This window comes from Lissotriton vulgaris, chromosome 3_1 (genome assembly GCF_964263255.1).
Source record: "Lissotriton vulgaris chromosome 3_1, aLisVul1.2, whole genome shotgun sequence".
Taxonomy (NCBI): domain Eukaryota; kingdom Metazoa; phylum Chordata; class Amphibia; order Caudata; family Salamandridae; genus Lissotriton; species Lissotriton vulgaris.
The window spans coordinates 792,873,866-792,887,845 of record NC_141689.1 but is presented as its reverse complement, the minus strand read 5'-3'; the positions used below and the strand labels follow the sequence as shown (position 1 = coordinate 792,887,845).

General features: G+C 44.1%; 1 protein-coding gene across 1 annotated transcript in view; it reads left to right on the top strand.

Annotated features, from left to right (window-relative positions):
* Window positions 1–10,140, top strand: part of ALDH7A1 (aldehyde dehydrogenase 7 family member A1) — a 311,199-nt gene extending 301,059 nt beyond the window's left edge. Inside the window, exon 18 of the mRNA XM_086961105.1 lies at window positions 9,832–10,140. Coding sequence (XP_086817231.1) covers window positions 9,832–9,886 — 55 coding nt within the window. The 3' untranslated portion in view covers window positions 9,887–10,140. The remainder of the gene's footprint in view (window positions 1–9,831) is intronic.
* The last annotated feature ends 3,840 nt before the right edge of the window (window positions 10,141–13,980 follow it).

Here is a 13,980-nt window from a genome sequence, read left to right as displayed (position 1 = left end):
TTCACTGGCGAGAGCAAGCACCGCCTGCACATTACCGGGCTGTAGAAACAAATGAAATTGATGAAAAACCAAAGTAACTAATGTCAGGCAAAAACCACATTAAGCAGACCATTGCGATGTCCAAATCCCTCCAAAGATCATTTACTTACAATGTTACCGGGGTGCTGTCGCATTCACACCTACCCCCTCCTTGCGTCTGCCAGCCTACATGACATGGAATCCCATGTAGGCACCACTCCCGTTGGGCAGACTTTGATTCCTCTTTTTTTTTTTTACTCCCGAATCCAGAGCTCTGTTCCTAACTTTGTTGGTGTTTTTTCAGATTTTGCCATAAATTAATTTGACCGTGTGCATGCATGTTTCCCCCTTCAGCTACAGGGTATAGGACATGCCACACCTGTAGGCAACTGATGTTGGTCACAGACCATCACAACATCTGACCTTGGTACATTCCTGTCAAATAGGACTCTAAGGCCTGCAACATATGCTCTCTAATAAAACAAAGGCCACTAGGGATCATGAAGAAAAGCACTATGTTGCTGAGAAATCTGGCATGTCAAGTTAAAGGTCTTGAGTCCTTTTCCGATCGCTGTCCTCTGGTAAGATGAAGTCAAAAGACAAATCTCAAAGCAAGTGTTAGAGTGCTGAGCAGGGCTTGATCTCGCCCTGTTGTGTCGATTCAGGGGAACAGTTGCACCCTCTACTCTGGAAAGCTCAGACATCGATGCTGTCGTCCAGTTCAGACCAGATTTCATAACTGGAGCTGTACCGTCCCGAATTTCCTGGTCGTTGATGATTCTGAAGCAGAACGAAGCTGTTAAGGAGGCAATGCTGCAGTTATTATGCAAGGTTCTGGGTCGCTCTAATGTGCTTTCAGGTCCAATGGAGGATTGTGGCCTCTATTTGGACTTTCACCAGTGGGCTGTCTAAGTGTCCTTTCGGCTTCAGCATTGCCCTTAGTAAGCACCAGGCTGCTCCTCGACACCAGTGCTAGAGGACCTGAAGCTAGGCCCACTCGGCGTTGGCCTCGGCTCCACAGGTGCTACTTCTGGACTCTATCCTAAATTTGAGGATCTGATCCTAAATGACTTCAGCTAGGTCTGCCCTTTGTCATGCTGTTAAACAACTAAAATGCAACCTGTAGCTTTGGAGAATTCCGCAACTGTTTTCGACCTCCAACAACAGTTCTATCCAGTATTGGAAACCATTTTTAGTTCTGCCTCTGAAGCCGATCAGGGGCTTGAACCGCTCTCCACAACAAAGGTGACCATGAGAAACCAGAATATTTACTCCCTCTTTCATTACATTGATGCTGGTCTCCAGAATGCTAGTAGAGGAGACTCTTCGTCGGAAACTGAACTGGATTTTCCATTGGGCTCCCTATATTGATTAGAGTACATCATTTGCAGCGGCTTCTCGCTGGGCCAGCGATTACGAATGTACCAAGGCAAACTTACAGGCAGAAATTTTGCAACCTGGGCCATCAGCCACTAAGCCCTTGCAATAATTTCACAAAGTCCTTACCAAGGCTATTGGAGTTTTGTAGTATAAGCCATGTTCAGCATCCTTCATGAACCACCCAATGCTTGGCACCACAGGTTTGCCTCTGGGGACCTTATCATCCTGAAGCAACATCTGCCTATGGAGAGCCTCGTCATTCATGTTTCAGAAAGCATCGGTACCCCTGGTGCTTTCCATTAAGGTCTTCCAGATAGAGAAGACAATTGATGCAGTAGGCCAAAAAGCATCTTCTGCGAGCTTGGCCAAATGCGCATCTAACACAGTCTGTTTCTTGGGTCATGATACACACCCTTTGAGACATAGCAAGTGAGATCTTGCCTGCTCTTCCTAAAAAAACATTTGGGTTTCATTTGTTCAAACCATACATAAGTCAGAATGCGGCCAAATAAACTACAGACTGTCAGGCCACAGGCACTAGCTTTGTTGTTAGACTTCCTTGTAGGGGGCATGCTACCTGGTTTTCTTAAGACACCCATGTGTCATTGGTGAATAAAGCTTTTGATTCAGCCTTTTCAGAGCACAGGCGGATTTGGCACTACAGCAGTTTAAAAATAGCTGAGGGATAGCTGTGGCGGATAACTTTCCGTAGCTAGCCAGTTCCACCAACAGTATTGGGAAGTGTGTTGTACTCTGTTGTACTGACAGAGGCAGCACTCACTGGTTGTGCAGCTTTTTCATGGCTCTAGAGGGAGAGACCGTGGTAGAGTCCAGGGTATGACAGATTTAGCAGTCCTCGTCCTCTTCATCACTCAATGCAGCTTGCCACCAAGCTGCTTTAGTTTTCCCCTTGCACTTGTCATATAGGACTCATGAGGTAGAATCCGATTTTGCTCATCTCACTGACGTGCTGTTACTCTGGAACAGTAGGTCTCTCAAATTGTTCAACTTGGTTACGCCCCTTCCCTTTTTGTCCAACCCTCCACATGTATCACCAGTTTGTGATCAGACATTAGTAGAGTATGCCAGCCTTCTAATCAGAAATGTTCGGGTGCTGTTTGCTGATAGTGCGATCAAATTGGACCCAAGGCAGGATGGGGCACAAGATGCTACTATCAATACTTCTTTGCGGAGCCAGGTGGGAGGAGTGAGCTGTGAGGAGTGAAGCCAATACTGGATCTCAAGACCAGTTCAAATGCTCAAGCCCTTTCTGCCTTGGATTCCCAAGATCAAATGGTGTCCTTGACCATGCAGGACATGCACTTTAATGTGTTGATTCTGCAGTCCCATTGTCCCTCCAGTTTGTTGTGGGGTTGGAGTACTTTACCCTTCGGCCCTCGCAGGTATTTACAAAAGTGCAATTAGTGGTTGTGGCTCAATTTTTCAATACCTCGTTAACTAGCTGTTAAAGGATGTCCTGTGCTATTTGAAAGCAACAGTTTCATTGCTGTCCAACCTAGGGTCACCTGTCTTCAACCTGTATAGAGGAGTACCTTTATAGGGACCGTCCTGGACATGGTGCCTTTGAAGGCTTTCCCATCTCCGCAATAAGTCGGGGCAAATTTCAAGTTCATGCCTTGCTTCGGACTCAGATTGTCTTGAGGCTTCTTGGTCTTGCGCATATTCCTTGAGCATCGTACCCACTGGCAGATGTGGGCTCTGCAGTGAAACCTTCCACTTCAGTGAGCCAACATTGGGGATGCCTCTTGGACAACAACCACATATCAGACGTTGCAGCCCTTCTATTGTGGGTGACAGATGCTAGCCTGACCAGCTGCATACCATTCTTCCTGTCCTATCCAGAGCTCGCAGTATTAATGGACACATCTTCTGAGGGCCGGTGAAGTAACCTGGATGGCATGGAGAACCAAGATTTCTTGTGTAGCACCATCAACATGCAACACCCTGCCTTTATTTAAAGGCTCTGAGGCTGTTTTTGGTGGCTGCTCAGCAGCTTATACCACTGTTATCCATGACAAATTGGTGCTTCAGACTTGAGCGTCATTTCTCCAGAAAAGGGTTCTCCTTTTCATTTTCAGCAGTCTATCATGCTCCTCACATTCTTTTCTCCGCCCCATCCCACTATGGAAGAGGAGAGGTGTCACCATTTGGAGCCTAAATGAGGCCTTCGTTATTACATAGACACGACTGAGAAGCACTTAGAGGACAATCCACTTTTTGTTGGGTTTTAGGTGCAAAGAACAGCAAGCCAGTTCCCAAAGTGGACCGTAGAAAGGTAGATTGTCCTTTGTATTAAGCTATGCTATGCTGTTGCCAAGAAAGGACTCTCCCTGGGAGCGTACATGCTCATTCCACAAACCTCTGGGCTACTCGCCTAGGGTGATCCATACCCAAGTGTTTGGTGACTGCAGTGCCTCCGACCTGGATGCCTCCCAAAGTCACACCTCCATCAGCTTTGGTCCTGGCATCTTAGGTGAAAAAGTGGCTGGGGCGCCATTGCTTGTTAACTTAAGCCCTTCTGCCTTTAAGCACTGATTTTGATGTCAGTGGTGATACCACCCACAGAACCTACTCTAGCACCCGAAAAAGAGTAGATATGAGAGATTTTAATGCACCGATCGTTAGCTCATATTGCACTTGATGCATGACTTACTTGATTGTACTATTTGCTCCTTCTGATCTACCTGTCAGACGATGTACTGTTTGCTCATTTGATTTACCTGTCTGACTCTGCCCCTTCATGTACCCCTTCTGTGTAAAGCGCTCTGATATCCGCAAGGATCTTGTCAGCGCTATATAAAACTTTCTAAATAAATAAATAAATAATTATCTGTGAGGTAAAGGGTAAGGTCAAGGCTAATTTCAATGATGAACCTTATGGCGAGACCCTTCCCAAAGGTTTGCCCACTGAGAGATTTTCTGTTTAGATTCATATGCTTAGGCTGTGGATGAAAAGGACTATGGTCGTACAGAACATGAGGACTCTGTAGATGCCCCTTTACTATACTGACGTGGCATCTACTAGGATGTGCATAATGCTGGTGGCCTATCTACTTAACCAGAAGTGAACATTGATTTCCTACCCATCTAGCTTTCCTCTGAGGAGATTTCTTCTTTTACAACAGTCGTTCGGAAGGCTTTATTACGATTTACTGTGCCTTATGTGAAAGTGAAGTTTAGCACTTTGATTGAAACCTTGCAAACTCTTACTTCTGTTTAATGAGGCTTTCCTAAGCCTATAATGGCTTCTTAGGAGAAACTCTTTTCAGGCTTGGCAGTTCATACTTGGATAAACGTTCTACATAGGCTCACTCTGGGTGACCCTCACTTTTTGTCTTACCACCCATTACCAGAGAGTCTGGTTCTTCAGACGTTGTCATCACAGGAGGGCCACAATGCTATCATTATGACACTCCCAGACAGCAAATCCAAGAAACTAGATGCTTATGGTTTTGCTTTTTACAGCTTGGCTGTGCACACAGCTAATTCTACAACTTACTTGTAGGCTGATATGTCCATGCTTTATGAGAACTGTACAGTCTTCATTCTGCGTCTGCATGCTTCAATGCTTTTCAGTGGATTTTCAGGAGATATCCAGTCTATGCACCTGGACAGGTCATTTGACGGTGAGCAGCTATTCAGAAAGAAGACAGACTCCTCCTTGTAAGGTTTCAAGAACTGGGCTGCTGCAGTACCCTGGGCCTAGTTCCCCCTTCACACAATTTCACCAATGAGTATTGGAAATTCTGTGCTTATTCTAGAGTTCTGCAGTTCCAACAAAAGCAGCTGGCTCGGGCCATCCGAATGCCACATCAGCTTTATCACTCCTTTTGGGGCGGGGTTGATCAAGAAATCAAGAAGACTTAATCAGTAGCAGCAACAGATCCAGTCCCCACTGTTCTCTATGGGCTCTGCCGAGTTCAAACACCTCCATCTCCTCAATTGAGAGGTGGTCATGTCAGACCACTGGGCAATCAGCTGATACGCCAGGGCTTGTCCTTCCCTTTCCGCCCCGACCCCCTCATACGCCCAGTAATCACCCCTCCTTCAGAGCACGCTCGCTCGCTCATATCTCAATCTGGGAGGCATTAGTCCTTGCCATGATGGCAAAAAGAGTTCTAGAAGTGGTCTTTCCGACAGAAGGACATATCGGCCTGAAGCCTCCTCAAGATCTCTGCCTCCTGAAGATGTTCATCTGGCAAATGAGGTCTCAAGTCTTGTGCTGCTGGTGTTGAACTCATGGCATTCATTGGTGGTCCTGGAAGTCCAGGATGCATATTTTCATCTTCCAGTTCTTGTGATTGAAGGTGGAGTATTTGTTGAGGTGCTGTCAGTCATAGCAGCTTCGTAGTGGAGGTCAGGAGTCCTTGGATTTCAGTGCTTGGATTAGTGGTTGGTGAATGTGGGGTTCCTATTGCTGGCCAAAAGCATCTCAATGCAGATCTTCTGGAGGTCCAAAAGTATAATGTATTTAAGGCACAAATTGACATCAGGCAAAGAAAATCAATCAATAACTGCTGTTCAAACAAAAGCGAGCATTCTCCCAAAATCCCTTTGGAGCATGGAATGTTAAACACCATACCTTTCAGTTCATTTTTATACACTTGTTGCCATTACAATTAAATGAAAGCAGAACGTGATTGATGCGGTTACTGCTAAGCAAAACTGACTGACATATGGTGAGAGCTTCTTGCAAGAATGTGAGAAGTCCATTAGAACAAGCTACAGTGATGTACACAAGTGCTGCTGTCATCATTTTTCTCAAGTTCACACTTCGCAGTGCAGGTTTTAAAAGTCTGTGCTTACTGCAAGAGGTAGAAAATGTCAATGCAAAATAAAATGTCTTGCGAGCTTCAGAAATGCATGAAATCTAGCAGGCATTTTACCTAATGCACTCTTCCAGTTGATATAAAATCGAAATTCTAAAATAAACTGTCCGTAAATGTTAAGACGCACCCACATACTGACAAATTCATAATGAAGCAGTAGTAATAAGGCACGGATACGGTTAGTCGATGTTTTTTTTCATTATCAATGTCCAAAATGCACTCGTAAGGCCCCACACAAACACTGACCTTTATTGGCGGGATGGCCCACAGAACGCTTAGGAAGGCCTTCCTTCTTCCCCCGAGATCAAGGAAATGAAGGCTGGGATTCTTGTGTGTCTGTCTCGAGCTCAGATCCCAGTCCCAAAAGCCTTTTGCTTGCTTGGCCATATGGCCTCCTCCCTCATTTTGGTGTCTCATGCCAAGCGGCAGGTGAGATCCCTCCAGTATGTGTCTGAGCTGGCAGTAGCTGCAGCAACAAAGATATCTTTCAGCTTCGGTTTGGGTCTTCCATTCAGTGCATCAGGATCTGCACTGGTGAATGGACCCATGCAATCTTTGGAGGGGTTGCCCATTCAGCCCTCCTCAAGCTTCTTTTACCATGGTCATGGGTGTCTCCTTGTTCGACTGGAGTATACTCGTCTGTGTGACATGACGGCATAGGGTCTTTGATCCGAATCAGCTGCACATACATATGCTCTAGGTGGGTGCTTTTGCCCTGAAACGGTTCTACCATCTATCTTTATGTATGGAGGGGGGTTTAATGATGTCCCAATTCGCCCGGACCGCAACATCACAATTCTTTGTATCAAAAGACAGGGCAGTGTTGGATTGGGGGCCCCATGTTGAGTCATCTTTGGAAGTAGGCACAGCCAAGGGGATTATCCAAGTAGGGGCTTAACTGGCATACTCCCTGATTATGCGGGTTGATGCGATCAGTCACCTCTGGCTGGAGGACCATGAGTGTGAGCTACAATTCAAAGTGTCAGAGTCGATCTTCTTCAGATTGGAGTTTGCACTCGTGGATCTCTTTCCCATAACCCAGAAGGGAAAGTGTCCTAAATTTTGTGACATACAATTCCCTCAATGAGGGATGGCTTAAGGTTCTCCTAGTCTCATGAGCTGCTTTAAGTTTTCTGACGATCATCTTCTGTGAAATGCACCGCAAAAGTGAACGAGGATCGAGCACAGGTGATACTTTTTGCTTTGGACTGGATGAAGGGGATCTGGTATGTCAGTCAGGAGTTGGCAAGTCCATTCCTGTCCTGTGCAGAGCAGCCAGCTCTCAAAGTAGGATGATCTGGTACTCCACCCCAATCCCCACACTCTGCTCATGTACATTAGGAAATTAAGTGGTGCCAATTAGTCGGTTTGCCTTCCCGATGAGGTTGCAGGCATCATCTTGGCAGCCAGAAAGCCTGTTACTAAATCCATCCACGCTATTCGCTGGAATAAGTTTGTTCAGTGGTGCAAGTCAAAAAGCATCCATCCTTATCAATCTCAATTTTCGACATTTAGAAATTTGCATTATCCCCTGCGCAGAAGAGCTTGGCAGTGGCTTTTGGTTATCTATCTGGCGATCCTGTCTGCTCTCATTTGTTTCCCTGCTCGATCTTCTATGTGTACATCACCACTAGTGGTGTAGTTCAAAAGGTTTGCTTTACTCTTTCCCCCCACTCCAATTATTGTCTCTCAGTGGGATTTAAATCTCATGTTGCCTTTCTTGATGGTATCCCCGTTTGAGCCGATGCACAGTTGTCCAGTCTGACTTCTTACCTCCAAGACTGTTTCGTGGATGGCAGTTACTTCAGCTAATAGTTAGTGAACTTTAGGTCCTATCAGCTGGTCTAACATTCACAGTTTTCTACCTGGATAAGTTGGTTCTTCACACCTGCTTATCCTTCATACCCAAGGTGGTTTCTGCATTACATATGGACCGTTCTTTAACGCTATCATTTTTCTTCTCTCCTTCTCATCCTACCAGGGAAGAGAAATGTCCGCGTAGGCTGAAACACAGTTGACAGGACACAGTTGAGGACTAGATTGTTGTGGGCTTCTCTTGTGCAGCAAAGGGCAAGACAGTGACTGAACGCACTAATCCACATTAGGGCATCCTTTGTATTAACATCTGCTGTGCCCTAGTAAAGAATGACCCTCCATGGCACGTTCCCCAGGCATCCTGTTTGGTGACTCCTGGGCACGTATGCGGTCATCCTTGCATATGTTTGCAAAGCACAAATGTGTCATGTGTGAGGCATGCAGTAACGTACTTTGCTTGAGCTGTATTGCATGATTTCCTTTGTTAACCTGTGCTACGTAGTCACACTGCCCAAGTACGTTCTGCTTTGCAATCCATTTACATGGTGAGTAATTTGCCAGAAACCATGTTTATGCCATACCTATTCTCGTTAATCATAAGAGTAGTCAATTGAGGTGAATTGTACTTGCTAATGATCGTTAAATGCTTCTGATGGCAAATAAAACTCTAGTTCATTGGGACTTCGACTCGGGGGATATAAGAAAGATGTTGCATGCTAGTCTCTTCCTGCGTTCATTTATTTCAATGTTCCTGTTTCAAAACCACAACCCTGCAACCTACTTTCTGAATTATCATCCATTACTAACCTCCTTAGACATAAGGGTGCTGCATTTCTGGGATTAGAGGTTCACGTTTGCTGTAAAAAATGAAATGGCAAGCCTAGCATCAACAAGTGACGTTCAATTACATCTCGATGGACTCTAGAGGTCCGTGCTAATCAGGAAATGTTGAATTATGATACAGTTTGGTCATCATAAGTGTCTGCCCACATGGACAGCTGCTAAGAGATGATCTAGGAAGGTATCCGTTTGCATCACAATACAACCTACCTTGGGTCTAGAAGATGGAGCTAATGAGACGGAGATGGGAAGAGGTGAGGTGCCATGAGATAAATGGTGAGGGCACCAATAGTGGATCTTGTGAGGTAGACTTTTGAAGACTATAGGTTTGTGGAATAGCGGTGCCTGGTGGGGATTGCAGTGAGATGTGGTGGCGTGAAGATGCTTCGTGATGGCAGCCGTAAAGGAGCTAATGAGGTAGAGGATTGAGTGACCAGGAGGACAAGTGAGGTCTGGTGGCCTTTAGATACTTGATAAAGTCCCAAATATGGCAGCTAGAGACTTCAAAAAGAGGTTAGGTGCTTTTGCGAGGGATACCTGATAAATAGCACTTGTCATAAGCAGTCGGTAATGCTGCTTATATGCGATAGTTCAAGCGACAATACATTTTAAAAGAAATATCATTAGAGCTGATGAACTATCAGGCAGGGATGTTCGAAGCAGTAACCAAAGCAAGAGGTGAAGGGTTTGTCTGGAAAGAAGTCTTCATTTAGTTAGCTTACAAAAAAGTAAGTGGATAAATGAAGGATAGGTTATGAAAGAAATAAAGAAATAGCCCTTTGAGCTGAAATTGCAGACCCCCCCCCCCCATTTGTGACCTAACACCCCTTCATTGTTTGACAAAATCTGTCTATTGTATATTAAACATTTACTGCCCACCACACCAATATTCAGTTCTTATATATAAATGTAATTCCTTTCTTTTCAGCACAATCAACTACAGCAAAGATTTACCCCTGGCTCAAGGAATCAAGTTTCAGTAGAGATGATTTGGATTCGACCTTGTGGATACTCTGCACTTTAAAACCTGGCCTCCCATGAATGACCAAAAGTGGAAGAGGGGTCTTAAATTGCTTTTATTGTACTTCCTTCAACAAACATGCAATACAAATGCTAAAATAATTGCTGCTGTGATGTTCGTGTGCAGCACAACGGTTTGCACTATTTGTTTCTACGTTCTATTTCTAACAACAATCATGTGAGCATCAAGAAAATAAAAGAAGCAACCATGCCTCTATTTTTGCATTGATGGAAATTTATTTGGAATGAGCAAACATTTGCATTTTTTCGGAAACCGAATGTCCACATTGGCGTTTTAAGACCATAATTAACATTAGTGTAAAGAAGAGTTGTAAAATGTTTGTCACAATGTAAAATTGCGCACATATTCTTATAAAGAGCAAAAGAAGAATATGTTGATACTATAGGATAACGGTGTTTGTATTTGCGCAGATGTATTGACTGTTAAATGAGTATCACAGTTGCAGTTCAGAAGTTCTTAAATTGCAGAAATCACAAATTTGAACATCTGTTATGAATGCCATGAGTGCAGGGATACTTTGAAACTAAAGCAGCAGGAGAAAAATTTAGAAGTCTGGCATAAAATAAAAGAAGACAGGGCTGCAACACTGCCCAGAAATACAAAACTGAAGGTAATGGTAAGGCCGCAAAATGGCTTCTTGTCACTGAATATAACTTTTGGTGCCGGGCTTGACTCTTTACATTCATTCTTTGCAGGAACTCTAGTCCAAATGGTTCAGTTTAACTAAACCAAGATTACAGCACCCACGATGTCACCGTCTGTTAAATGAAGGCAAAGGATTTGGTCCAGGGTGACCTTGTGACATGGAGTCTTTTGTTAACCACATTTTATGGCTAGAATATTTATGTCAAGATTAAATTAGATTTTGCAAGTAACGTTTAGACTTGTGTTTTAAATTTCAATTTGCGATCATGAGGATGAATTAACACCCTATACCTCACAATTTTACCTTCAGTTGCACAAACCCTACTTTTCCGCCACCAAGAGACCGTGATGGATCTAACCCTACTTCTGAATACTTTCTCCTAAAAAGTCAAAGTGCTTCTGTTAAAGCTCTCATCTATTCTGTACTTCAAAGAGCAGAAATTTCTACAGAAAATCACAAATGAAGGGCGGGGTGGGGCTACAAAAAGTGGGTGTAATCGGAGTAACGGAATTGGTGACAGCTTTTAATCAACCTAGACATAACCTTGATTTTCTACATATTGTACCCCACACATTGAGAAAAGCTTTATTATTAAAGTTGTCCTGGATTTACGCCACTTACATGAGACTTTACAAATTCATTGCCCAGAGCCAATAAAAATACACCTGTTCATTTCTGGCAAAAATGAGTGAGTTTAAAAAAAATATTCCAAACACTGCTCTTAAGATAAATCTCACAATAATGTTCTTGTGGTTTGCAAGGAAACATCCCACTCTCCAAGGTCGTGGACCCTAAGTGCTATTGACCCCGGCATCAGTCACACAAGTCCTAATATCATATTCCCTGCCCTTGCCCTGTGCTATCGGTCCTGGTCATCTGTCTCAAATCTGTGATAATAAGAAATCCCTATTGAGGATGAGGATGGTTAGGAAGCAATCCAAAAAAACAAGCAAGCAGGTCACAAGGAACACTGCTGCCTGCTAAAGTGAGCTTTCTTTGAAGATTGCAGTCTTTGTGCTGTATTCTAAGAAGTGCTCCGGGCCCCTTCCTTAACGTGTCCTCTGGGTTAATCCCAAAATTGAGACTGGGAAGTGGGAGAGTTGCCATTCCTGTACAACAAAAACACTTATCAAGATAAATTTGCTATGAGGACACACTACAGAAAACCCCTCACTACCACAACTCCTCTGAGCCCGCTCGCTACCCACTACCAGTGTCAAGAGGTATATCGTTAGTCCGTTATATGTGGGAATTTGGTGCAGAATCTTCACAACCAATGCTGTGTAACAAGAGAAAATAGTTAAAAAGGGGAATGTAGGTTGGAGGTAGACATAAGAGGTGCTAGTCAAAGAAAGAAGAAGAATCTGAAACAAAATAGCATAATGGCAACATCACTGAGTAAATCTGAAAATCAAAACATAAGTGATAGAGCGCGCAGGTCACCCGGCTCAGAGTTTACCAGATTTTCACGCACTTGGGCCCAAGACGTGATTTTCGAAATACAATTTTGTGAGTCGAGTGAGTTTACACGCCACTATCAGTATTCTATATGCGTTTCCTGTAACACTATTACCATAGCACCTGACTTACCACAGGTACTTACTCTTCTTTGATGGATCAGGAGCTGTTTGAGGACAGGCAGCAAAATAATTCTTAAACACTTAGTCTATTCATTTAACATCACTTTTGTATTTTATCCAAATGACCACAGACACCTGAGGCGTTTTAAAGTCTTTATGTAAGAATGTAAAATTTAAAGTGACAAAAGTATAAGGCAAATGCTGATAAACACATCAATAAGCAGAATCACAAAAATTATGTAACTATGAATACGAGGAAACACCATTGAGGACAAATGAGACTCTATTGGGTAAGGGCAACAGGGAACATGCTATTCAGTTTCAGGCTTAAACTAGGGACGATAAATGTAAAACACATTAGTCAGTGAATTTCTATAGCCTATAAGTGATTCAAACCCTAATCTTAGTCTATCTAACTTAGATCCTAAATATTCACCACACTTTATTTAAGCAAAAACAGTTACAATATATCCTACAGGAAAGGGGAAAAATGGAACATACTAGCAAACTATTTGCAATTGCATCAATCGAGAGAACAGAGAGAATATCATTGGCATAGAGGCTTTATTAAAGAGCAGGAGGAAAAGATAGTAGACGGACACCCACAGGTATATTTACCTAGGACAGGAATGAGGACTAACCCTGGCCACGGGTCAGCTTCGGGAAAGACGAGGACAAGGACCCTCAAGGATTTAGGACATCAGTAGGTGAGCAGGTACAGCTCACGGAAAATCAGGACAGGATACCCCTCAGGATTTGAGTCAGGACTGGGCTCACCAAAGGGCACGACCAACACCTGCAGCTTCGGATGCAACGCCTGCGCTACCCCTTCACTGCACGGAATCCGCCAGTAACCCCGATTGGGTTCTCGAATCTCCCAGCAAAGTGCTCCGCCAGCACTTAGGACTATTTCCACCCCTTGGAGATAGTGGAAATTCGGACAGAGCGCTCCACAGCTCTCTGTATCAATCACCTATAGAGTCGTGGGGTCAGTGACAGGTCAGCTATTCGGACAAGTCGGACAATTTTCCCTAACTAAACTAGGCTAGTTATACCTCTTTTGGGTCCCCAGACCACCAACAAATGTTGCAAGTGACAAGGTCCCAACTTACGATTGGTCAGCAGAGGTGGTTAGGTCATAGCCACCACCTAAAATTCTGGGTTCCCATATTAAATATTCAAATGACAGTACCCACCCCTTACATTCCAGTACCCAGGCATATGTGTAGAAGAGCACAATAGAGTACACAGTAGGAAGAAACAAATGTATCGTTTTCAGGTGAAATTCAGCATCTTCTCCTGGGGTAGAGGTGATCTTCCCAGGAGCGCCTCAGCTTTGGTAGCCAGCTGGCTGAGTTCCACTGAAGCAAGGCCCGGTCCTCATATCACATGATCGGGTCCACATAGGTTTCCAAGATGGAGAAGCTCCCCAACTCCCAGGCCCCCAGATACGCGGTACATGAAAAGTAAGCGAAGACAAATTAATATCACAGAAAAATAGAGTACACTGTACACCATGATAATCTACACTGCACCCCTTACTTCATAATAACTATAGCGATTAATGATTAAGCAGGAATAGATAGAAATGCAAAGCAGCATGGGCAAGCAGAACGCGTGATTATAGACAAGCGGCCATGTCAGCTACAATGCGCATGAGCGAACTCTCCGTCCAAATCTGCGAGCGCGTCACATCACATGGGTATGACCGACGCATGCGCAGACTGAATTTCTGCGAAGCGGCCATTCTGTAGTATGCAAGCGGAGTTAGGATTAATGAACACATATGCAAGCATCTCTAGGACACCC